The following is a 26,109-nucleotide window of genomic DNA, read 5'->3' as shown; positions in this document are numbered from 1 at the left end:
GTAAAAATGTTCGTAGTATGAAAATGAAACTACAACGTATAGAATTGGAAGTAAAGTGAAGGAGAAAAATCTAATTAACACTATTATAAGGAAAATCCCCAAAGTGCCATCATAATGAACTAATGAAATTAGGTTGGTTATCTTCCATTTAATTCCACGCAATTAATGATCCTATTCTTTAAAGTTTCATACATTTCAGATTAACGATCACGAATAAAAAATCCCGGGTTCATGGTACCTAACTTCCAAAATTTATATCATACGATTTGTTTGTTTGCGCAAAATATGTTTGAACTTTTCAGGACGGAAATAGCAATTATACATATATAAAAACGCCACAATACAGTTGGAAATTATGAAAATACATTTTATTCTTGTTAAATAAATACAAATAAATTAGTGCGTCGATAAAATAAACATCAGGGTGCCATAGACACACAGCCGAACAGAAACGGCACTGGGTTATCACAGGATAGAATGATACGAAAGAAATCTCAGGTACCAGGTGCTTGCACTCTCATCGTTGATTGCTAGTAGAAAGAAAGCGAGAAATTCACTGAGCCATTTGGCCTCCGTACGCCATCTCGTCCGCATCCTTCATGGCGAGATTTTTCTCCAATCCCTTGGAAAACGAATCGACAAATCCATCGATGGCACGGGCCCACCCGGAGCTGTACGTATCCAAATGATGATGATGTTCCGGTGGATGTGCCACCACCTCGTACGTCACGTGCTTCTTGTGCAGCAGCTTCTTGATTCCAATCACACTGGCCAGCAATAATGCCAACTTACTCACCAACAGTGCCTTACCGACAAGCAGAGCAATTCCCTTCAGTACCAGTGCTCCCACGATTCCCGCTTTCATGACGAATGCCATCAGAATGGGTCCGTAGTTTTTCATCTTGCCACGACCCTCGGCCAGCAGCTTTTTCGTATCGAGTGAAACGCCAAAGTTCAGCTTGCCTCCCTCGCCGGAAGCAACGACGATGTCCGCCACCCGGAAGGCCTTCCACTTGACGCTGCGGCTCTGGATGAAGCGCCAGATTTTGTCCGCCACAATGACGCTCAGCTTGTGGTCGTCTGAGCTGGCCGAACGGCTCAGGACCGACAACTCCTCTGGGTCGTCCGCCGGTTCATCGGTTCTGTGGGAAAGAAAACGAGCGATATTTGAATGAAATCGGTTTTGAATGGGTTTGTTGGCAAATGATGTGCAGAGTTTCGCTCGGAGCATGCGATTCCATAATTGATTGGGGAATGTTATTTTCCATTGAAATGAAGCCCGGAATCAAATTTATGGCTATGAACATGTTGGCCAGGCTCTCAATTGAATTTCCACTCCGTCAAACTCGAGGTCTCGTTGGTGTATCATCCTTGTTGAAGTAGGGGAGACTGAAGGTATCTGGTTCTTTTCTTAATTTGTATTATGAACAACTTTTATCAATTTTTAATAACATCGCTCATCTAGTACTTCTTAGAAATAAAATCAATGCAAGTAAATTGGATTGACGAAATGAATGGTCAGGTAAATTTTGGAAAAAAAATAAACGAACACATCACTAACAAAACACAGATGTATTTCGTCAAACGACGGAGTTTAGTACAAATAGATGTACAGTTTTTTTTTTCTTAAAAAAAAAAACAAAAAAAAAATTCGTCCGCATGTCAGATTTATGTCATTAATAAAGCAGTTTTTAGAGAATTAAAAAATGAAGTAACAAATTGCAGATTGTTTTGGGCGAGCACAAATAAAATCCTAGAAGTAGAGAACATATCAAAATATACATCCACAGCTGGAAACGTAATTCTAAACTGCTTGAAGTAGGTGATCCATTGCCTAAGCTTGGATATTTTCACAGCATTGTTTCTATAGAACAAATAAAAACAGCTGTTTGAAAATTTATTTATTGAATCCTGAATTTAAATCATAAGGGAAATTTTTCCCTCGTTTAATTTTGACCTAAAGTTGGCATTATCATGGAAACAGTTTGCAAACATGAATACAATATTGCTGATTTATGCGATATCGCGCTTAAATTTACATGAAATATCGTGTAAATTTACGTTCAACTAGATATCGCAGAATTTTTCAAAAACTCTTTCAAACTAAATTCAAGAAAAAAAATTCAATTGCCTGTACCTATCAACTTAATCAAAATATTTTAAGATGTTACATAATTAATGATTTAATGCATTGAAAGATCGTGTGTTTTGCAACATTGAAACATCTTAAAAGATCATTTCGACAAATTCATTCAATATGTTTCAAGCTCAGTGATCGACCATCCCCAATGTTCTATATTTGTTATCGTTGGCCTTTAGCACAGTTGAACACAAATTGAATCCGCAGGAATAACTATTGAGCGAATAATTGAAACTGAAATTCCGTTCAACAGGCTCCGTTCCATACATGATATCATTATAGTTCATGGAATTTTCAGAAGTTAATTGATTTAGGCAATGCGTTATTTCTATTTCACAATTGTTCATGATTTATAGTAAAGACAACAAGCCTTATGGGGTTGTACGCAATGGTGACGTAGGACTACGTGGTCTTATATAATGAATGTCATTTGTTAACTGCAGCAGGAGCTTGTGTTCTGTGTAGGAATAGGAATTTGAGCGTCTGTTTATACTCTTTAGTATGACTATGATTGCCCTGTAAAGAATCTTTTGATATGAATTTTAGTTGGCACATGTTCAGAAATTTAAGTCTTTTGGAAAATCTTGGTGGCCCTGAAATGGGCCGATGGTAGTACAAGCTTAAAGCCTTTAGAAGATGATAATGACGTGTAGGCACCTGGATCAGCAAATCCGACCGAACAATCTCATATTCTTTGGTTCAATGATTGAGCACTCGCAAGAGTCTCGGTCCGTCTGCTGCTGGACAGGGGTTGAGCTGGTGTCTGCGACAGGTTGGAAGGCCGCAGAATATCAGTGTCCACCCAGTTAAAGCTCCTCCCCTTTTTAGGTTTTCTCGTTAAACTGCTTTTCTCTAGAAATCTTAGCCTTTATCAGAAAGACGCTTAACACTTGTCGTTAGGCGCTCAAATAATTGAAAATTAGAAAAATATATAATCAAATTGCTGAAAAAATCGTTGCGATTAATCGTTAATCGAATGATTGGACTTTTAGGCATCCCTACAAAAAAGTGTAATTTCATGTTCTTTGGTGTTCCTTCGAAAATGTCGAACAGCAGAATTGCAACCAGCAAGTGTAACCCAAGAACCAAAAACCGTGCGATGCAAGTTTTCATTGCTATGCTTACCTTACCAGTCTGACTAAGGCCTTGTTGTCCTCTGCTGTCCGAAGAAGTCGTCTCCGCTCTACTCGATCCATGGCCACACTTCGCCAGCCTCGTAGTCTGCGAAGGGTCCGCAGGTAGCCTTCTACTTGGTCGATCCACCTTGCACACTGCGCGCCTCTTCTTCTTGTTCCTGTTGGGTTGCTTTCTAGAACCATTTTCACTGGGTCGTCGTGCGGCATTCTTACGACGTGTCCAGCCCACCGTAGTCGCCCATTTTTTGCAATGTGGATGATGGATAGTTCTCCCAGCAGCTGGTGCAATTCGTGGTTCATTCGCCTCCTCCAGGTTCCGTCATCCATCTGCACTCCACCGTAGATGGTACGCAACACCTTCCTCCACGAGCATAGTCCAGGTCTCGTGGCCGTAGAGGACCACCGGTCTAATCAGCGTCTTGCAGACAGTCAATTTCGTGCGGCGGCGAATTTTATTCGACCGGAGCGTTATCCGGAGTCCAAAGTAGGAACGATTCCCTGCCATAATGCGTCTTTGAATTTCTCTGCTAGTATCATTTACGGCGGTCATCAATGAGCCCAAATACACGAACTCATCGACCACCTCAATGTCGTCACCGTCAATCTGAACTCGGGGTGGGAACCTCTTCCTTTCATGTATTTTGTCTTTGATGCGTTGATGGCAAGTCCAATCCGCCTAGCTTCAGCCTTCAGTCTGATGTACGTTTCTGCCATCATCTCAAAGTTCCGTGCCATGATATCAATGTCATCGGCGAAGCCAAGAAGCTGGATGGACTTCCTGAAGATCGTGCCACACGGGTCTATCCCAGCTCTTCTGATCACACCTTCTAAAGCGATGTTGAATAGCAGACACGAAAGTCCATCACCCTGCCGTAACCCCCTTCGAGATTCAAAAGGATTCGAGAGTGTCCCCGATACTCGAACAACGCACATCACTCGATCCATCGTCGCCTTGACCAATCGCGTCAGTTTATCCGGAAGTCCGTACTCGTGCATAATCTGCCATAGCTGATCTCGATCGATTGTGTCGTATGCGGATTTAAAATCGATGAACAAATGATGTGTGGGCAAGTTGTATTCGCGGCATTTCTGCAGAACCTGCTGAATCGCGAAAATTTGGTCCGTGGTAGCGCGGGCACCCATGCATCTCGCCTGGTATTTCCCCACGAACTCTCTTGCAAATGATGACAGGCGGCGGCATAGAATTTGGGAGAGTACCTTGTAGGCAGCGCTAAGCAGTGTGATCGCACGATAGTTGCAGCAATCCAACTTGTCGCCCTTTTTGTGGATGGCATACGACACCTTCCATCCACTCCTCCGGTAATATCTCCTCCTCCCAAATCTTGGCAATTACCCAGTGCAGCGCTCATGCCTGTGCAGCGCTCTAGTCAGTGCTTCTCCACCGTATTTTAATAGCTAACTTGGTAATTGATCTACACCAGTTGCTTTGTTGTGCTTCAGCCAACCGATCTCCTCCTCAACTTCTTGAAGATCAGGGGCCGGTAGCCTGTCGTTTTCTGCGCGTGCTCCAAGGTCTGTTGCCGTGCCACCTTCGTTTTCTGCTGCTTCACCGTTGAGGTGCTCGTCATAGTACTGCTTCCACCTCTCAATCACCTCACACTCGTTCGTGAGAGGTTACCGTCTAAGTCCTTGCACATATCGGCTTGCGGCACGTAGCTTTTGCGCGAACTATTTAGCTTCTCATAGAACTTCCGTGTGTCGTTTACGCGGTACAGATTTTCCATCATCTCGCAATCTCGGTCTTCCTGCGGACGCTTCTTCCTTCGGAAAAGCGAATTTTGTCTGTTCCGCGCTTGTCTGTATCGCTCCACATTCAATCTCGTGCGGTGTTGCAGCATTCTTCTCCTCTACTAACAGTTTGCATTCGCCGTCAAACCAGTCATTTCTTCGGTCCGGGATTGCAGTACCTAGTGCCGCTGCAGCAGTACTACCTATGGGGGAACGGATATCCCTCCATCCATCTTCAAGAGAAGCTGCGCCAAGCTGCTGTTTCGTGGGTAGTGCAACTTCCAGCTGCTATTCATTGCTATGACGACGACTGAATTACGGGGTTTAGAGCAGAGGGGTAAGAGTCAATTATCTCTTTTGAGGACCATGACTTTATAAACCTATTTCACACTATTTCTGCTATGCTTTTCTATCACCCAGAACAACAAACGTATCAATGAATGTATGTGCCGTCTAGTTATAATCGATCTAAATCTCCAAGTTTGGTTACAAGATTACAACTCTGGAGGGCATTTTGTGTGATCGTTGGTGGCGTGTGGTACTGAATATGGCAATGAGTGTGCAAAGTGCTACGCAATTGCATCCTCCCTATTCACACACGCCCAAAAATCGGACTTGTTTCGTCTACTAATGACTCTCTGATGACTGTGTTGGGGAAGCAGCATATGCATGTATGTAATTGGTGGATTTGTTAGCTATTTCGACGATTTTGGACAATGCTTGACATTTACCACTTTTTTAAAAAGAGATGAACTAGCCTTCGGCTTAAAATCTCTATAATAAAAAATAAAAAAAAAAACTTTGTGCATAGTTTCTTGTTGAATATCAACAGTCAAAAAGCATTTCTATCGATGCGTATACATATTTCTGAGCGATTGGTGATAACATTATTGAAATTGGTCCAGGGGCAGCTGAGTTATTAACGTTCAAAATCTTTCATAATTTCGTTACATATTCCATTTTCGGTTTTCACTAAGTAAAAAACGACCAACGCACAAAATAGTAAAGAACCAACACTTTTGGTTCAATGTTTATACAGCGGATTTGGTGGAAATGTTCCTAAACAAAATGTTCACACTCAAGGGCAAATATCTCAATAAAACTAACTGGATTCATGATGCAGTGAGGCTTGCTTCCACTCGCTTGCTATAAAAAAAAATATTCGGAATTTTGGAATTACGACTCTTAAAATAGCTGATTGTGACACTCTGAAAGCGAAACGGACAGGTTTCATGTGTGAAACACATACTTTGTAACATCTGCTTTTAACTTACAAGTACACAAAATCATAATAACATCTAACGATTTTATAATACGGAAACAAATTTTTTCAAAGTAAGTCAGTGGAAACAACCCTTGATGCAGTCTTTATCAAAGTTGTTACTCATTATTTGAACCATAAACTTTGAAAATCTGAAGCAAATCGAGAATAAAGAAACTTTTTACCTATCGACAGAGTGTAGGGATGTAATTTTTTCATATATTTTATTCAATTTCTCCATACAAAATTCAAACGTACAGCGCCAGCTCATCTTACAACCAAATGAGCTGAAACTTTCAAAGAACGATTTTATTACCTAACGGAACAATTCTAGAGGTTGACACGTGAAAAATTAGAATTTTTATGCTTGTGGGCCAGTCTAATATACACAGAAAAAAATTATGAATTTTACTGATGATGTAAAAATCCATGCATGGAAACTTTCTTTTCACGTAAATTAGCAACTTGCAGAAAATGTTGCTTACAAAGATGGACAGTTGCATATGGAATATATTATGACATGTCTCATATATGTACACGATTTATAATGTAAAGTTGCATGATATATGACGCTACATTTATGTAAGGGAAATGGCTCTTATTTTGATCTATGGACCTAAGATTGGGCCCATTGCAAAAAATCTGCTATTTATCAATTTTATCTAGATGAACGCGTCATTGGAACGGTATTAGTTGATATTCTTGGTCGCAATTGAAGATTTAGTCTATTGCTGAATCTATGTATGAGCCCAAATTAGGGCCATTTAGGCCGACATAAACATCCATTTCCCATACATCATAGTAACGGAAATAACTAATTTCACTCAATAGCGGGCTATTTAACTGTGTTGGAGAATGCATGCAGTTTGGCTCTCTTTTGTCGGACACAATTAATCTGTCTTAGGGGTGAATGAACTTTATTTGGTTAAAACCTGCTAAAACCCATAACATATAAATTACTAGGGTTTTTAACCAGTAACATTTAAAAAATAAATCAAATCACATTTGCCATCCAAATGTGAGCGAAAGGGATAAACAGGGGTGCTATAATTCATTTGCTAAACCAAAAAAAATATGAAGTCATTAGGTGTTATGCAGCGGATACACTTGTATAACAAACTATGAGCATGAGCCTTATTTGTATAATAAATCTCATCCATGGTCACACTTGTATAGTTTATGTATAGTTTCATAATTATTGTACAAATAATGCTCTTCCTCAAAGTTTGTCATACAAGTATATCCGTGGCATTATGATTATATTTTGTACTTGTAAGATACAAAAAGAAGTTGTAAAGCATGTGTTTGGCACACGAAACTTGTAATTTTTTTTTACTTTGATATGTATTCCGTTGATTTTGTTTTCCGTATTGAGTACCAATGCTACCGACGCCAGGAAGGCAGCTCCCACATCTGGATCTTACCTATCGATCCATCAACTCATGGACCGGGGACAAACGGGTTTACTTCCCAGAGATATTATGGCTAAGAAAATCACAGCGGCACCGACTGGGATTGAACCCAGACCCTTTGGGATGAGAGACAATCACGCTTAACACTACACCACCGGCGCCGCTGGACAATCAGACATGGTCGAATCAAGTTACCGTGTGGGACCGAAATCCGTACAAGTTATGGAAAATGTATAAGGTGAATGGATTTCGATTCAGCACGGTACATAAGTTTACCTCAGGTTCACATTCAGCATAATTTTGGGAAGATAAATCTATGTTGATGGTTCCAATACTGACAACCTGGAGCAAGAATAATACCGTTGTAAAGCCCATTCTTCACAAAGCAAACTCCACCCACGGAAACCAACTGCATCATCGTGAAGGGAAAACTTTCCTCTACTCGATGATGCTGATGGTTTGCGTTGGTGGCATTCGATGTGTGAGGAAAGGACTTTAGAACGGTTTGATTACAAATGCCGATGGTCCCTTTTCTATTGTTGTTCCAGCAATGTTGTAAATTATGAGCTTGTTAACGCAGACTCTCGATGACTCGTTGCGAGTTCGATGATGTATTCTGATGCAGGTCCCGAGTAAATCGTGCGTGAGATTCAACAGTCAGGGCAGCAAACTTTTGACGTAGGATTACGTCTTTCGGCAACAAATTGGGGTTGGAATTTTAAGTAACCAAAATTGACCGCATTACGAAAAGTGGTCAGGTTTTCACTCTGTCAATAGTGGATGGATTTTAATTCTTAACAAGCCAATCGATTAGAAATGTTGCTACAAATTTGCTAAATTTAACACTTTATTGATTTTCAATAGGTCACTACTGAAAATTACACAATTGTCCAAATGTTGCAATAGTGATCAAAATTATCACCGATTGCCTGCAAACAGTGCATGCCCTAACACAGATTTCATAATCGAATTCGATCCTGTCTCCCTGATGTCTCTGTGCTTATTCAATAACCGTGTGGTGGTGGTGTCCGGTCGATCGTCATCAACAGCAACAGCAGCAGTGCTTTCGGCGCATGGCGTTGAACATTGTTCTCCAGTACACAACGAAAGACTGCCCACAAGCAGCGAGCTGCAGCGCACATGAGCGTACATTCACCGAAGAAGGATGAAGAAGCCGCACTGCTACTGATCGGATTCAGTAGGTCTTCGTGAGTCGTTGTGGGTCATCTATGCCGAGCGCGTCACCTTCGTTCCAAACAACATACAGCTCGCCACCCCAATGGCTCAGCATTACTCAACCATCACGACAAAACGGTATTTTTCAGGACCACCATAAATTGATGTTGTTTAAGAGCTTCATTGAACGTTCGCTCGCCTTACTGCCAGCCACATCACCCCCAAAGCTCTTTGATAATGTACCCAGCAACCAAACGTTTGTGCGTCAAGTGTTGAAGTGGTACCTAAAAATTCTCGCAATGACCGAATACCACACGACTATGTCAAATAATCAGAAATACTTCGTAAGGTTTTCTCCAGGATGTTAGAAAAGCAAAAAATATCTCGAATTTATATAATTGATCGCGAATATCTCGAGTTTGAAAAAAATTTAGCGAGAAATTCCTGCAATCAATTTTCGTTTTTTTTTTATTATCTATTGAATAAACCAAAAGTTCTGTTCGATTTGTGCACGAAAATGCGTAATTTTGACATCAGAAAACGAGGCGTTTCCGTGATGGGAAAAGTGGTTTCCCTAACACAGTCGCCGAATATTGATTTCAAGCACTGAGCATGCCAGACTGTCCTTATATTTATGCCTTTGGTTGCAAATTTTATGCCCCTCCTATTAAGAGAATGCAAAAAATCTGAATTCTCTTAATAGCAGAGGTTTAAAATTTATATCAAAGAGCATAAACGTAGTCCAGTAGGCTCATATTGTGTGATTGGTGTGTTTTCCCTAATGCATATTTCATTTCCGCGCCGCTATCATCTGCAAGAGCATCGAGGACCAATTTCCACAGCATTGTTCTAAACTGGCTTCCAAGCTTCCAACCCATCGATCCTTATCAGGACCACAAATGGCTGATAAAAGAGTTATCTAAAGAGTAAGAGCTTGTATCCTAGACATATCGTCCAGGATCGGCTTGTAATACATGGACATCGACAGAGCACCTCACAAACAGAACTCTCAAATTGCTTCCGAATTTGAATCTATCGAACTTTTTCACTGATCACGAGCTATGAAATCAATTTAATATATAATATACTTTTGCTGTGACATCAAAACTACCTTTCGTAAACCTACGTCAAATCTACTGTCGTGTATTGGATACAACCTCTTACTTTTTTTTATTTCTGATGATGAGATAGAACAATATCTTGCTTGTAATTTATCTCAGCACGTTTTGAAAATGTTGGAAAAAGATATAAACAATCCAAGTAAATCAGGAGGAATACATTTTGTTCGGATGATCTAAAAGATCCAGGGGACCGTTTCAGTAGAGAATTTTTAGCTACTACCAATTTTGCAAATATCCCGAGTCTTCTGAGGAATCATCTTGTAACCTACTTGAACCTATATATCACCGATAAGTGGACAACTTTCAGCTCTATAATTTTCCAAAAATTAATCAGGATGTTATCTCTTCAAAGAATCTTGAAATCAGAGTAAAAGGCAAATGCTCATGGTTGAAAGTCGATTGAGCAAATAGTTTTTTTTACCGTAAATTATAAAAAAAAAGAAAAATGTTATTTAATGAAAACGGCATTTACAATATCCACCATTTATACCTATCATATTTTACCACGTAACCAGAGCTGGTAAATATCACGGCTGTCATGTGACAATGAGAAAACAGGTCCTCTCACTATCACGAGATGAAACTACCTGTCATTAGCTTTCTTGTCAGCACTCATGAGAATAATTCTTATGCAGTTTTGACATCAACATTTCTAACTAATTTAGATAAATTTAAGTAAGCAACCGTATGTAATCGGTAGAGTGATTATATGATTAAGATTCCCTCGGTACAAGTAACTTTAATAGCAATATATGAGCTAGTAATTGCGATGATCACAACACTGTCACGTTCTGTCATGACAAAAAATTCGATGAGATTTTGAAGAAAATCTCTATCATCGTTTTATCATCTGATGATGGTGATAGAAGTATTTCTGTAAATCCGGAGTGATTTGAGATTTGGGCGTAATTGTATTTGTAAACAAACACGTCAATTGCCAGTTTCTCTTGAACAAAAGCTCAATCCCATAAGCAAAATATACCAAATGAAAGAGGAATCATTTCTCTACCTCATAGTGTTATAAGTTTTCGAGATTGAGCGTTTATTTGCGAGAAATCGGCGGTTGACGTGTTTGTTTACAAATGCAATAACGCCCAAATCTCAAATCACTCCGGAAATATCGCGTGAGATCTTTCATTAAAAATGACATTTGCCAGCCCTGCACCTAACAACCAAACTTCCTATAGCACGAGAAAAGTACGCGAGAAGAGCACACGAGAAAATGCACAACGAGTTGTTTCATGTACACGTAGCCCATGCTCCCCGACGAGACACGTTCTGCACGCCGCAACAGAAACTCGCATGCAGTGATACAAGGCTCACTTAGGCTCTGAACCATTTGGTGGATTTTTTAAACTTTTGGTTAAAATTTGACAGATCGAAAGTCATCGATTAACCCTGCTATCCGAGCGTGGTTATTTCAGACAAGAAGTTAAATTTGGACAGCCGCGGCTGAGTTCTACTCGAAAACCGATCGATCGGTAACACAGGGATTTTCAACCATAAGAAATAACTTTCGAAATGTCACTTTTAACCATGAGTTAAATTTAACTCGGCAAATGGTTCACAGCCTTACCAACAATCAATACGAAACTAACGATTTTAAATTGGCTCACTACTTGACTAGCCTATAGGTCCCAAGCAAATCGATTTACGTACCCCACTCTAGTATAAATTCCAGTACCACACTATGTTTGTTAAGATTCGCTATGAAAGTTTGACAGATAAAATGAGGGGTTAGTGGATTTTTTCTTTGTTTCGAGGGGTAAATCGATTAGCTTGGGACCGAAGATAGTACCAGAGCTGAGCCAAAAAGATGAGCTCGTTTCTTCGGGACCTTCTGGTCTTAGAGTTACCTCTATGGCCTTACTTCCCTTGTTCCTCTTTCTTCTACTTCGCACAGCACACAATAACTGAGAGAGGTACAAGACTAGGTAGCGCAAAGCACACTCTCTCCTCTCTGTGCACATAAGATTGTAGAAAGTCTGGTTGCGAGTGTGAGTGCATGAAAATGCATCAGTACCTCAAGCTTGTGATTTGTTTTCCAGATTAAGAGGCAACTAATCATCACTCGATTTGCTTTTGCTTCTTCTTGTTGTATTCATAGATCATCATATTGTCCGATTCTTACCTTCACGCGGTGACCGGTGGGGTTGCTGGCGGTGATATTTGCCGTCAGTAATGCGAACAAGAACGGGGGATCATTGTTGTCACTGATGCACTATTGTTTATAAGTCGCTAGTGTCGGTGATGACGATGATAGAGCAAATAGGTTATAGCCAACTCTAAGTAGTCCGTGATTATCGTTACCTGTGGATGCTTATCGGCTGGGTGCTGGTTGCGAATTGGCCGTCCTGAATGAACTTTTTCCACCTCTTTAAGGTGGTTCGTTTAAAAGGACGTTAATAAATGGAAGCAAGTGGAGATTTGAAGTATGTCTTCAATGGTTAGGCAAAAGGTGTGCGTTTGACTTTGTAGTGTCGCATTAATAACCCTTCGCTCCTTTTCAACTTCTATTCAATTTTATACTGCTGTACTCTAACGGAACTATCTACCTACCCTCTTTTAAAGACCATTCTCTAGCTAATAAATTAACACACTAAAAGCTTCATGTTAGATAGCATTTCCAACCAACTCTGATTAAAAATTAATTTAACGATTTTAAGAGGTTTTTCCATTTTTCAATCATGACCAGTTCATTGGAGTTTTGTTGTTTTAGTTATTTTTTGCACAGTAAAGGCAGCTTGTCATAAAATTAAGACAAATCAGAATTTTCCTTCTTTCAAACATGAGCAGTTCTTTTATGTTTTGTTGTTCGGCATTCGGCCAAATTACACGGAATCTAGAGCTTTAAATTTTTCTCGCGGATGTCACCCCTCCACAGTGACACCTGGAGCAGGGCACCCTTCTTCACCTCACCCCTTTACAAATGGATATTTTTGGTCGCTATTGAAAATTTAGTCGATTGCTGAATTTCTTTATGGGCCCAAATTAGGGGAATTTAGGCCGACATTACATCCTTTTCCCCTATATGGACGGTTCGTTAATCCGGAGAAATTGTTTTTTCAATACAATTAACATATACTTTGCAATACAGTACTTTCCTGTTTTTGTCAGCCCCATCTGAAATTTTAGGCTGACAAAAACAGGAAACTGACAAAATCGGGAAATTTTCTTTTTCAATATTTTAACCATCAAAATGATTTTGAAATCAAGTTTAACCATTATTTTCAGGGCCACCAAGCTTATCACAGTAAAGAGTAGGAATATAATTCATCTGCCTGTTCGTCCATATTCAGAACCAACGACCACACAAAATGCTCATGTAATCAAACTGGAAGCAGAGGTACAAATTATTTTGATCAACCTTGATCAACGTTGACCAGTGAGGCAGCTCTCACACCTGGACCCTACCAATCGACCCATCAACTCAACCGGGACCAACGGCTTTACTTTCCGAAGGAAGGCGGGATCAGAGATGTTATGCCTTAGAACATGCCGGTGGCGCCGACTGAGATTGGACCCAGGCCTGCTGGGGTGAGAGGTAATCACGCTTATCACCGGCGCCGATATCTTTCAAGGTGATATCACGGCGAATGAGAACGACCCAAATTTGAGTTTAGTTATCTCAGAAATAAAAAAATAAAGTGCAGGAACTTAGCGATGAGTAAATTTGCCTCATGTTTCCCAGGTTTTTCCAGGATTTTCCAGGGAAAAATTCCCAAATTTGAGAAAAGTAAAGATTGGATTCACTCAGTCTATTGGTACTACTCCGAGATTGAATAAAATTTTCGTCGATTTCTTCATTTTCTAGCAGATTTTTTAGGTTTTGCACAGGAAACCATGAGACAAATTTGCTCATCGCTGAGTTCCCGCACTTTTGGCGATTATAAGTGAACTAAACTCAAATTTGGGTCGTTCTCATTCGCCGTGTACGCAAAAGGAAAAGAGCCAGTGCCGCTACTTGATAGCAAACTACTCATAATGGGAGGAGTCTTTGTAGCATTTATACCACTTGGTTGCACATCATTCTGCTTTAACCTGAAAAGATATAAAAGAGCGCTGCTGTATGGCATTAGCTCATTTTCGCTTCGAACGGCGTGGTGAACAGCAATAGCAGCAGTAGAAAGGTGGTGGCTAGTCCACTCCTTCACACCTAACAAGCAACAATTGACTGGTCGTGGCAAAGGAGGAAAAGGTCTGGTAAAGGAGGCGCCAAGCGTCATCGCAAAGTTCTTCGAGATAACCGCCATCGGTCGTCTGGCTCGCCGTGGTGGTGTCAAACGTATCTCCAGTCTGATCTACGAGGTGTGTTGAAGGTGTTCCTGGAAAATGAGGTCCGTGATGCTATCACCTACGCTAAACACGCCAAGCGTAAGTGGCCATGGATGTCCTCTTCAATAAAACGGCCCTTTTCAGGGCCATCAAGCTTACATCAGTAAAGAGTTGGAATAGAATTTATCTGTGCTTGTTTGTCCATATTCAGAACCACAAGCCCACAACGACCACACAAAATGCTCTCCAGAGTTGTTATCTTGTAACCCAACTTAGAAGCAGGGATGCAAGTGATTTTGATTGATTCTCTTAATCAACTTTCTCTTTGAAAAAGATTACTACAAATTTGGTACGCCTACAATTCAAAAACGGAAAGAGTTGAGATAATAGATAATTGATCAACTAAAAGAACTAAATGCTCTTCACATTTATTCCGTCCACTAGCGGTCCTACGTCAAGCTTCCGTTCGTGCCCCTAGGCACAGACATTCTGAAAATTTACGCAGTTTGGTTAGAAGTTTCGAAGCTAACGCATGTCCACAGGCCTAATAGAAAGATAGGCAGAAAAAGTGTATCATGAAGAATGGTTGCATGCAGGGTTGCTTCCACTCACTTGCTATAGATGAGTGATTTTTGGAGTTTTGAATTCGTTAGATGTTGTAATGGAGATTTGTGCTGTTGGATGCGGGAGGAGATTGGAGGGTGGGTGTTTGACGCATAGAGCCTTTCAATTTCGCTTTCAGAGTGTCGCAGTCAGCGGTTTTATGATTCGTGAGCGCTCGCGATTCGTAGAATCGTTGATTGTGACTGCAAGTGGATTTGATGGGTTTTGTGTGTCGGACGCTTGCTTTTTGGCCTCTTCTTGTGTCTAACATGTGCAGAGTATCATTATAACGTCTAATGGTTTTGAGATTCCTGGTGGCGTGAAATATATTTGTGAGAATATCTTTTTGAGATTTTAGCAGTCACGTTTTGTTTGTAGTTTATATTTTATTTATTTCATGTAACTATCGTAAATAATAGTTATTCAATGATAGATACTTCATCCATATATTCGTTCTTTGACGCGAAGTGCTGTGAATTATAAGATGCTCGATGACCCTCGAGGGATCGATTTTGCTTACTGAGCAGAAAATCATGGATTTAACCCCAAGCTCTTCCACAGCACAATAAATCGCCACCAACATTTGTATATTTGATATTGAACATTAACCTCGGAAACTATTTGCATATCAAGCGAAAACATAGTGCTGTATTGTCGCGAAACGTTATGGTTCTGAGATGCTCGATGACCCTGGAGGGATCGTTTTTGCTTACTGAGCAGAAAATCATGGGTTTGATCCCAAGCTTTCCGTCATGATTCTTAATATTCATGATCACTTAACAAAATGAATATGTTCTTTCGATAGCCAGCTATCGAGAGATTAAATAAACAACAAATAAACAATACATACTTTTGGTTGCATCGCCAACTTGAGGTGAATCCTAACCGAATACCCTACCCAGCCCTCCAACTCCGTAGCACTTATGAGGGTGTCGCTAAGTCGGTGGCCTCTCGTTAAGTAAGTACTACATCAACATTTCCTTCCCTATCCCTAGTTATGGTAAAGATGGGCGTGGCCGGGAATAGCGACAGTCATGCTTCTGTTACTCTTGTTTAGATTGGAACCAATGTTTACTCCGCAGCATTATTCCTGAAAGTAGTCTAACTGAGAATTTCAGAAGAGACGTGAGTGTCGCTAGTATCCAATCTACGAAGTATATCATAACAACGCTAACGCTAACGCTATTCATAGATCATCATATTCTAAAAGTATTGATAAAATTCGTTGGTAGCGTGCACCGCCGTGACAATGTCAACAGTCAATGCATCATAAATATCAACTGGTATGGTGAACAAAATCTACCATCTCTTTTATTCTTTTACTTTTCAATACAAACAGCAAATGTGACGTCACATATGCACGTGTATAAGAATATCGTAGACAAAACATTTACACTGCCAGACCACGCTATATGACATTTTGTTTACACCCCTGAGCGGGAAAGCCAATGACAGGCTACATGCAATGCTGCCATCTCCCCTGTTTGTGTTTAATTCAATCTTTTTTGACATAGGACTACGTCTGTGATTTCTATTGCGAAAACCGAAAATGGAACATATAACGAAATTACGAAAGATTTTGAATGTCAATAACTCATCTGCCCCTGGACCCATTTGAATAATTTTATCATCAATCGATCAGAAATATGTCTACGCATCCCACTGTTTAATAAGGAATTATTGAAAAAGTGGCAAATGTCAAGCATTGTCCAAAAGCGTCGAAATAACTAACAAATCCACCAATTACCAACATGCATATGCTGCTTCCCCAACACAGTCATCAGCGAATCGTTTCTAGACGAAACTTTCGTTAGTAGACGAAACAAGTCGCCTCCGAAATTCAGGTGTTTGCGAATAGGGAGGATACAATTGCGTAACATTTTGCACAGTCATCGCCATTTTCAGAACCAGACGCCCCCAACGACCGCACAAAATGCTCTCTAGAGTTGTAATCTTGTAACCAAACTTGGAAGCAGGGGTACAAGTGATTTTGATCGATTCTCTTCAACGACACTCTGTTTCGTTAATAACTAGATGGCAAACACATTCATTGATACGTTTGTTGTTCGGGATGATAGAAGAGCATAGCAGAAATAGTGCGAAATAAGTTAGTGATGCCATGGTCATCAAAAGAGGAAAACGAGGAAGAGAATTGACTTTCATCCCTCTGCTTCTTACATTTGCTGGTTGCAATTGCTGTTCAATATTTTCGAAGGACCACCAACAAACATTAAATTGCACTATTTTATAGAAATGCCCAATAGTCCAATTATTCGATTAAGTATTTATAGAAATTTTCAATTATTCGACCTCGTAACCGACATTCCTTCTTTTTCTACTCGTTTGATTTACTAGTACTAATTTATCTGAACAGGCATAGAGAAGAAGCATGACGGGAAACAGGATCATAAACATTGATATTCAGCGGCCTTCCAACCTGTCGCAGACACCACTTCAACCCCTGTCCAGCAGCAGACGGGCCAAGATTCTTGCGAGTGCCCAATCATTGAAACGAAGAATATGGGATTGTACGGTCCGATTTGCTGATCCAACTGCCTACACGTCATCATCATCTTCCAAAGAAGGCTTTAGCCTGTACTACCATAGGCCCTTTTCAGGGCCACCAAGATTTTCCAAAAGAATTAAATTTCTGAACATGTCCCATCTAAAGTTCATATCAAAAGGTTCTTTTCAGGGCAATCATACTCATACTAAAAAGTATAAACAGAGATGTTTCATTTGTATGGGAGCCCTTCCTCCCCCCCCCCCCCCTACAGAAGAGGAGGGGTCTCGAATCATCATAAGAACCTTCCCCTGTCTCAAAAACCCCTGCATACAAATGTTCACGCCGATCGGTTCAGTAGTTTCCGAGTATATAAGGGTCAGACTGACAGACAGACAGACAGAAATTCACTTATATATATATAGATAGATAGATAGATAGATAGATAGATAGATTTAAAACATCTACTCATCTAAGATGTTGGTTTAAGCTTCATATTTGCATGTTTTAATAAACTTATTTTCACTGCTACACAGATCGAAAAAGTAGTGTAAATTTCTGTTCAATATGATGCACATAAATGGAGCGTCACATATCATATAAGTTTACATTATATATCATGTAAAGTTATGAGACATTTCATGCAATGTAGCAAATATTGTATGCAAAAGCCCATTGTTGTAAACAATATTTTTTACAAGTTGCGCAGTTGCGTGAAATGAAATACAAGTTTACGTGAATGAATGTTTACATCACTATTAAAATTCAGAATTTTTATCTGTGTAGAGGTAAAACATCTGGCAACGCTTGTTCAATGATTCTTTTGCGTTCGCGACACGGCAATGAAGTGGAGTTGAAGTGATTTTCTTGGTGTCTTATTTTGTTCACCAAGAGATCTGACCTCCAGTTTATATTAATATTGTGTATTCGATTACGTGAAATTGTGGAATGCTACGAAGAGTTGTAAATGTAAGTAAATGCAGTGATGGTGTTTGCCTAGAAAATATACGGTGTAAAATCATGAAATACTTGCTATACATTTTCGAATGGCTTGTGTGTGAATGTATGTGTATACTAAAGATGATAATTGAACAATATTTCAAAAACAAGAACAATCCGAATTGAGTTTATTCGCTCAAATGAGGTTTGAAAATGATTTTCTGAACATTGATCTTGATCATATGCCTCACATGATTGTTCAATATTCATTAATCATAATCATTGTAAATAAACTCATCAATGCACAATCTTTCATTAGTCAAAAAGTCCTTAGATTTAACGGTTTCTATTTAAAATCCACATGGAGTTTGCTATTGAGATCAAAGAAATATTGAAACTCGATTATAAAAAAATCCTACTAGATTTCATCCCTGAACCACTGTGCAGTGTTTGAAAGTTCTCATGAGGCCCGCATAAGGCAGAATGGGTCAATTAATTGGCTTTTTTTTTTCCTTGGTTTGTTTTCCGTCGATCTTGTTTTCCGTGCTGAGCACCAATGCTACCGACGCCAGGAAGGCAGCTCCCACACCTGGACCCTACCTATCGACCCATTATTTGGCTTATTGATTACAAGGGTTTGGCATTTTGCACCAGTCAAAATGCTCAGGACACATGAAGAATAATGTTAGCCAACTACACACTAAGATTTCTTTACAGTATACCGTAATTTTTTACCGAATATGGAACAGCTGAACATTCGGTAATCTATTCGGTAATTTTTTTTATTTACAATCCGTTCGGTACATTTTGTTCCCTTGTGAGCTGTCAAAATGTACTGACCAGGACTGTAAATTTTGCTGAATGATCGGTGAAGTTTGCAATATAGCGTTCGGTATAATTTTACCGGATTGGCTGTACTTAATTTGCCTGAAATAATCATTAATAACATGATTGTTATTGATTAATTAATTATTATTTCTGTCAACAAACCTGAAGATTCATTTGACTAATCATTTATTTATTATCTATAAACATAAATTTTCAGCGTGCGTCCGTATATAGAGTAAATTAGAACCTGACCGTGGTTAGCGACCCAGTAGCGAACCGCCCACAAATTTGCTTTTTGCTGTTGTGGACGAGGTTTGTGTGTGGCATTTGGCCATTTAATGTCCATGTCGTCTGAAAGCAATTGGCCCAGAAACGAAAAAGAATTATATAATTAATACTTTCGATATAAATTGGACGGATTATAGGAAAAAATTAACGTACTTACTAGTCACAAAGGATAGCTGAAGAACACTCAACTTCAAAATAACAGCAAAGCTTTACAGTGTGAAGTTTACAAATCTGTCCTGTATTTTTTACAAAAATCTGGTACATTACTGCTGTTTGTTTTTGTAAAAGATTATGTTTACAGCACATTCGTCACAATTTTTACGGTATTGCGGAATTGCAGCAATTTACAATTTAGATCTGTAATTTTGATTTCCAGTTTTCGGTAGATGTCTATAAATTACGGAAATTCAGCAGTTTTGATTGCGGAATATTGGTAAATCATTACTTTTACAAAGCTTTCGACAAAAATTATATTTTACAAGCGATTCCAGCAAAAAAAAATGTACCGAACAAGATTTAAGAGATTTGGTGTGTACATTATTCCATTCATAATCCAAACCAAACATATGAGTATGCACACTTTGAAAAAATCATGTTAATGTAGATGCTCTGAGAGTGACATATACGAGCTTCAATTTTGACATAAATTTGAGTCATAACAGACGCGACATAGGGTAGAGCACTACTTCGTCGTAATCGCCCATTTCCGTTCTATCGATCAGAAAAGATCAATAATATCAGTGATTTCACCATGCACAAATCAATAAAAGGTTTGTTCCGATGCATTAGTTCATTAGCTACAACATAAATCCTGTAAGAGCGCATTGTATAAATGTTTACGTTCATTGTTCTCAAAACAAAAGAAGCGCTCCTAGCGAATCCCCTTTTTCTACATTTATCCGTACGACGAAGAAAATCTAATGGCGTTTCAATGCGTTAGGACGGAATTGAAACTCGTAGAACGAATTTAGAATCAAGAAGCGGTATTAGATTTTAAACAATATCTCAACAATTTGTGACTCTTTATCAAATCTAACAATATGTATGGAAAGGTGAATAAATTTAGGAGCCATCTTTGACAGAAATATTCATTTTTTTGTTAAAATCCGTTCAAAAAAGAGAGGTTAAGCGCGGGTTGTGCTTAGAAGGTAGGAATCAAAAACCCTGTAGCTCAATCAAACGTACTTTTCGTCGAGCAACGAACTTTTCAATCTCGGAGCACTCAACATTGCAAGACATGTTTATTTACGTCTCATCTTTTATGTCAAAGACGAATTCCGTCACGTGTAAATTAGTTATTTCTAAGTGTATGTGCTAAAAATCATACAGGTGTCACGCAAAATTATTAAATGGTCTATATAATAATTTTGCGTGACATCTTTATAAACCTGTATGAATAGGCTTTATGCTGCGGGGGGTTTGGTGACGGTGTAGTGATATTAGTCACATCGGGTGAGATGAGTCTCCGTGCAAATAAAATGGAGAGTCATCTCACCCGGGGTAATAATTCTATACAAAGCTGGAAAAAGCGCCTATCTGCTTTGAACGATTCTCTTCATAAACTTTCACTTTCGTTAATAACTCAGCTGCAACAATATTCCCTGTTGTATTTGACGATTTGGACGATACATAATGTAATACTTATGAATATTTTAGGTGGACAAAATAGCGAACTAAGAGGTGGACGCCTGAGCTTTTCGAAATTTATATCGCTGTGAAGCACCTGTAAACTCTAGAGGGAATTTATATCTGTAACTGAAACCAGTTCGATTTTGTTTGCTAACCTGGTTAAAATGTCATATTTAATTATTTGAAAGATAAATCGTACAGATCAAATCTGTGTAGGGGTAAGAGGTGGGGCCATCATCATCATAAATAAAAAACTTATCTATCATGTATATGGAAAACATAGTGCATAGCCGTGGTTATCAAAAGAGAAAGTCAATGAAGAGAATCGATCGAAGTCTAAAGGCTCTTTTCCAGCTCTCACTAGTGACAGCGAGTTACCGCACCTCACACGCCGCACAGAATAGACCTAAAGGAAAACTCACATTGGATCCGTTTGCGTTGCGTTGACGTAAATTTGACAGTTAGACAATAGATTTAGCTGTCACTTTGCCGCAACGCGTCAGATCCGGATCTAATGTGGGTGACCCTTAATAGTTTACCCATAGATTTTAGTTAATTAAATAATTAAAATTATCAACAAGCCATCACCATGAACCTTAATCATCAGTCAGACTTTAACGCTCTAACACGAGATTTCGACTGCTGTCAACTTTGTATCTTTTGAAGCACTTCCACAGTTATTAATCAAGAGTTTTACCTGCACATAGGTACAATAGAATAAACGTAGTTATTTTCGATCCAGCACTAGTTTTAGACCCACCCATATACATTAAAAAAAAAATCAATACATTCACACTTAGAAATTATTACCACCTTCGGTATTTTTACCTAACTATCAACATTTTAATTCAAAACACTGTCAGCCTTGATGATTTAAAGTTTTGCCATGGCGTTGAAGTTTTTTTTTTTTTGAAGCTCTGAATCTAATGAATTAAAATGCCTGATTTTTACCGAACTGTTCAGCGGTTGAAATTTCGGTAAAAATTCTCGAAGTCTGTTATGATTTCTAAGTGTATAGTTTTTAACTCATAAAGCGATTTTTTCGATGTCAATACGTCAGATGCATTCAAAATTGGCAAATTGTGCTTTCATTGAATGAAAAAGTTTTATTTGTTGCGTGAAAAGATTAAATTGAATTTGTATGTTGTATGGCAAGTATAATAATACTCTACGCCCAGCGGATATGAACTATCCTACGGCTAAAAATCTCATAATAAATCAATTAAAAAAACTCTAAGCCCAGGGAAATTGAGAAAATTTCCAACCACCCAAACCAAAACGATTGTCTATTATTACATATTCTTGTACCCCATAAAGACAAACTTTGTGGAGGCGTCCAGACATCTCGATAAATCAAACCATCATACAAAGCTCTTAGTACCGTAAATTTTACCATTTCACTAATTGAATTGAACTCGTGTCCTACTGTGCACCATCGTGTGTCATCAAAGGCTTTTATTCAAATCACTTATCGACTAACATCCCAGTGCATGCTTTCAAACTGAGTACCTATTATTCATCGCTTCCAAAAGTCTCCTCCGCCACCACTAGTCCCTCTTACCTAGTCCTGGTCAGCTCGACGCTGTCGCCGAGAGCAATGCTCGATTTCTTCAGTATCCGATTCATGTAGCTCACCAACTTCAGCATCACGCAAGAGCTGTTATCCTTTTGAGTACACTTGGCACCCAAGCGTTTCACAAAGGACTCCTCCAGGGCCGTTTTGCTGGCCGTTGTCGGTGCCTTCACCGGTGTTGGATGTTAATTTGATCCGGATGACAACGATGAACGATGAGATTTTCATGCAACGACAACAAAAACACTCTTCATTAATTTTAATTTACGCTTCATCACTAGAATCATTCTGTTGTTTGCTTTTCCAACAACACCAAAAATGGCGAAAATGGAGACACTCTTTCATACCACATGATTGATGGGGGCACCGTTATCCACGGCAGGATTAGCGCAAACAGCTGCCACTAGCACGCATATCAACAGGAGAAATCGTACCACTTTCATTTTCGTTCGAATCGTTTTTGATTGCCTTTACCGAGCGGATCACGTCACCATTAATATAATTAGACTACAAGAAGAATGTTTTCAACACGTAAAATCGTCCCGTGACACTCTTACTCTTTCCTATCCGGCGATTGTCCGTGACACATGCTGATCTTGAACTTACCGAACCAAAACTGCGTAGTTCCGTTGGGATGTCGTATTTATAAGAAGGCCACTTTGGCCAAGCGTCGCCTCCACCACCGCCATCATCTTCCTTCTTAACACTCTTACCGTCAATCGTCGCCGGCATACCTCAACGGCGTGTAAAAATACGGGAAAATAGCAAACTACATGTGTAACCAGCATGCGACGACGACGACGACGATGACTATCTCGAACTCCAGTTGTCCCACTCTGACACGCTGCATAGCCGGGAAGATGCAACTAGTTGAGCTTAATGTTTTGCAAAAAATTGCGCCAATAATTTTCTTCTCTTTCTCCGCTTAATCCATTACAGGCACCAGCAAGCAAAACAACGTGTGAGTACCTACCAATAGCAGCATGAATAAATGGCAGGAACCTGCTTTTCTGGACAGCACTTGAATGAGTGCAACGCGAAAAAAAATCCGGTTGTCGCTTCTTCATACTGAAGAGAACCAACCACCACTAACCGCTGGCTGTGATGTGGTTTAAGGGTTTGGTGGCACATGGTGAATCGCAAACAATTGAGGACTTTGATCAGAAATGTTGCCTTGTGAAAGTTTTTCACAGCCTTTATGAAATGTATTTTCGATGTGCTGGTTGGTTTGAAAATATCTTCTACAGTGTGACTTATTGTCTTGATAGTTTGAATAAATGGAACAGTCATGCAAGCTATAGCACGCAAAAATTTAGGCTTTCCAAACGTTACATTTATAATCGTGGAGATGCTCAGAGAACACTCATGTAATAAGAGCACTTATCTTAAAGAAGCTTTTAAAAATACTAGAGTAAACCTAGAAGCGCTATCTGATCTCAACGAAAATAACTCATCTATCAATCATGCTACTCAATACCTGGGTCGTGTCAACTTATGTTAGATATCGAGATCAAAGTTGTTCAGTATGTCATAGATTGTCATTCGACATTACCATATTAGTTCCAGATTGTGCCATAGAGATGGCGCAGTAGTCTACCTTCGTTAAATGGAGTTCAAGAGAGTTCCCGACTTGGGCAAAGTTGTCAAGGATTGTCATTTGACATTATCAGATTAGTTACATATCGTCCTGCATAGATGACACTGCAGTTGATTATCGCTAAATAAAGCTCTAGAGCGTTTCCGTCTTCGGTTTTTTTTTTTTTCAAGAAATGAAATATTTCAACCGTTGATATAAGATCAGATCATCCATGTGTTGTGGTTACTACTTTGCTATAAAAGATCGAACCTACTGTGAGCTACTAGAAGTGTACATACCTTCTGGAGGTGCCATGAAATGGATCACCATTCAAATGGTTTGGCATATTTTTTTAAATAAAGAACGTGGAGTTTAAAAGATTACCTTTTCCAAAAGGGAAAGGCAGAATATCTATTTAACTAGATTAAAAAACCCCGAAAACAAAAAGCTACCGAAGAAAGAAATACGGATCGGAACAATCGGCACAGACCTACGCGACGAAATAAGGACTACACACACGAAACCGAAACCGAATTTTTTGTCAGTGCAAACCTCAACCTGAGCTAGGTTTTAAAAACAAACGATCAATCTGACGTTTGTCAGAAAACAAGCAGACCCAATCTTGATACTCGATCCAGGTTGGAACTGAATAATAACCGAACTCGCTAATAGAAATACCTAATCTTACACCTGATGGAATCCATCTTTGACATAAAGGATGAGACGTAAACAAACATTTCATCTAAAATTAAGTGCTCAGAGACTGAAAAGTTCGAAAGTACGTTTGATTGAGCTGAATTTCGCGTCTATTATGGCTCAATTTTATGTCGAAATTAACGTTCGCGCATGTCATTCTGAGAGCACCTAAATTTACATCCATTTTTCTAAGTGTGTACGACTGGAAACTCGGAACATGGAACTGCAAATCGCTCGGCTTCCCGGGCTGCGATAGGTTAATCTATGAAGAACTTCAACCACGCAACTTCGAAGTCGTAGCACTGCAGGAACTTTGCTGGACGGGGCAAAAGGTATGGAAAAGCAGACATCGAGCTGATACTTTCTACCAGAGCTGTGATACCACCAACGAGCTGGGAACCGGCTTTGTAGTGCTGGGTAAGATGCGCCAACGCGTGATTGGTTGGCAGCCGATCGCAAGTTGAGGATTAAGGGCCGTTTCTTAAACTACAGCATCATCAACGTGCACTGCCCACACGAAGTTAGGCCTGCCGACGAGCAAAAAGCGTTTTATGCGCAGCTGGAGCAGGTATACGACGGCTGTTCACAACGGGACGTCAAAATCGTCATCGGCGACATGAACGCTCAGTCCTATCTGGCAATGTATAGACCGGAAATCGGGCCAAACAGCCTGCATGCCATATCGAACGGCAACGGCCAACGATGCGTGAACTTTGGAGCCTCTTGGGGTATGGTAGTCCGAAGTACATTTTTTCCCCGCAAGGATATCCACAAAGCCACCTGGGGATCACCTGACCAACACTCAGAAAACCAAATGGATCACGTTCTAATCGACGGAAAATTCTTCTACGACATTATTAACGTCCGCACGTACCGCAGTGCGAACATAAATTCGGACCACTACCTAGTTGCAGTATTCATGCGCTCAAAACTCTCGACGGTGCATAACACCCGTCGAAGTCGAACGCCGGGACCCAACATTGAGTAATTACGGGACGCCAGAGTTGCCAGGACTACGCGCAGCAGCTGGATTCCAAAATAACGTCTGGCATCGATTTCTGGCCTCTACACGTCGTTCTCTTTCCAAAAATATCCATATTGTAGGGTATTTGACAGTTTTTCTTGAACCGATGGCCGCCATCTTGGATTCCAAAATGACGTCTGGCATCGACTTCCGGCCTCTACACGTCATCCCTTTTCCGGT

General features: G+C 39.8%; 1 protein-coding gene across 1 annotated transcript; it reads right to left on the bottom strand.

Annotated features, from left to right (window-relative positions):
- Positions 1 to 392: 392 nt before the first annotated feature.
- On the bottom strand, positions 393 to 23,265 carry Osi3 (Osiris 3). The gene is made up of 3 exons (XM_065232735.1): positions 22,981 to 23,265; positions 22,622 to 22,800; positions 393 to 1,142 (listed from the first exon to the last, which is right to left on the bottom strand). The coding sequence occupies exons 1-3, from the start codon at positions 23,074 to 23,076 to the stop codon at positions 554 to 556; spliced, it is 864 nt and encodes a 287-aa protein (XP_065088807.1). The 5' UTR covers positions 23,077 to 23,265; the 3' UTR covers positions 393 to 553.
- Positions 23,266 to 26,109: the final 2,844 nt, after the last annotated feature.

This window comes from Ochlerotatus camptorhynchus, unplaced genomic scaffold (assembly GCF_037179485.1).
Source record: "Ochlerotatus camptorhynchus isolate MF236.1 unplaced genomic scaffold, CSIRO-AGI_Acam_v1.1 ptg000371l, whole genome shotgun sequence".
NCBI lineage: Eukaryota > Metazoa > Arthropoda > Insecta > Diptera > Culicidae > Ochlerotatus > Ochlerotatus camptorhynchus.
This window is presented reverse-complemented; position numbering and strand designations above follow the sequence as displayed.

Coding starts and splice junctions, on each gene's coding strand:
- Osi3 (XM_065232735.1), bottom strand. CDS start 23,076: ATGAAAGTGGTACGATTTCTCCTGTTGATATGCGTGCTAGTGGCAGCT. Junction 22,801..22,980: donor GTGCCCCCATCAATCATGTG/GTATGAAAGAGT, acceptor ACACCGGTGAAG/GCACCGACAACGGCCAGCAA. Junction 1,143..22,621: donor GTCGAGCTGACCAGGACTAG/GTAAGAGGGACT, acceptor TCTTTCCCACAG/AACCGATGAACCGGCGGACG.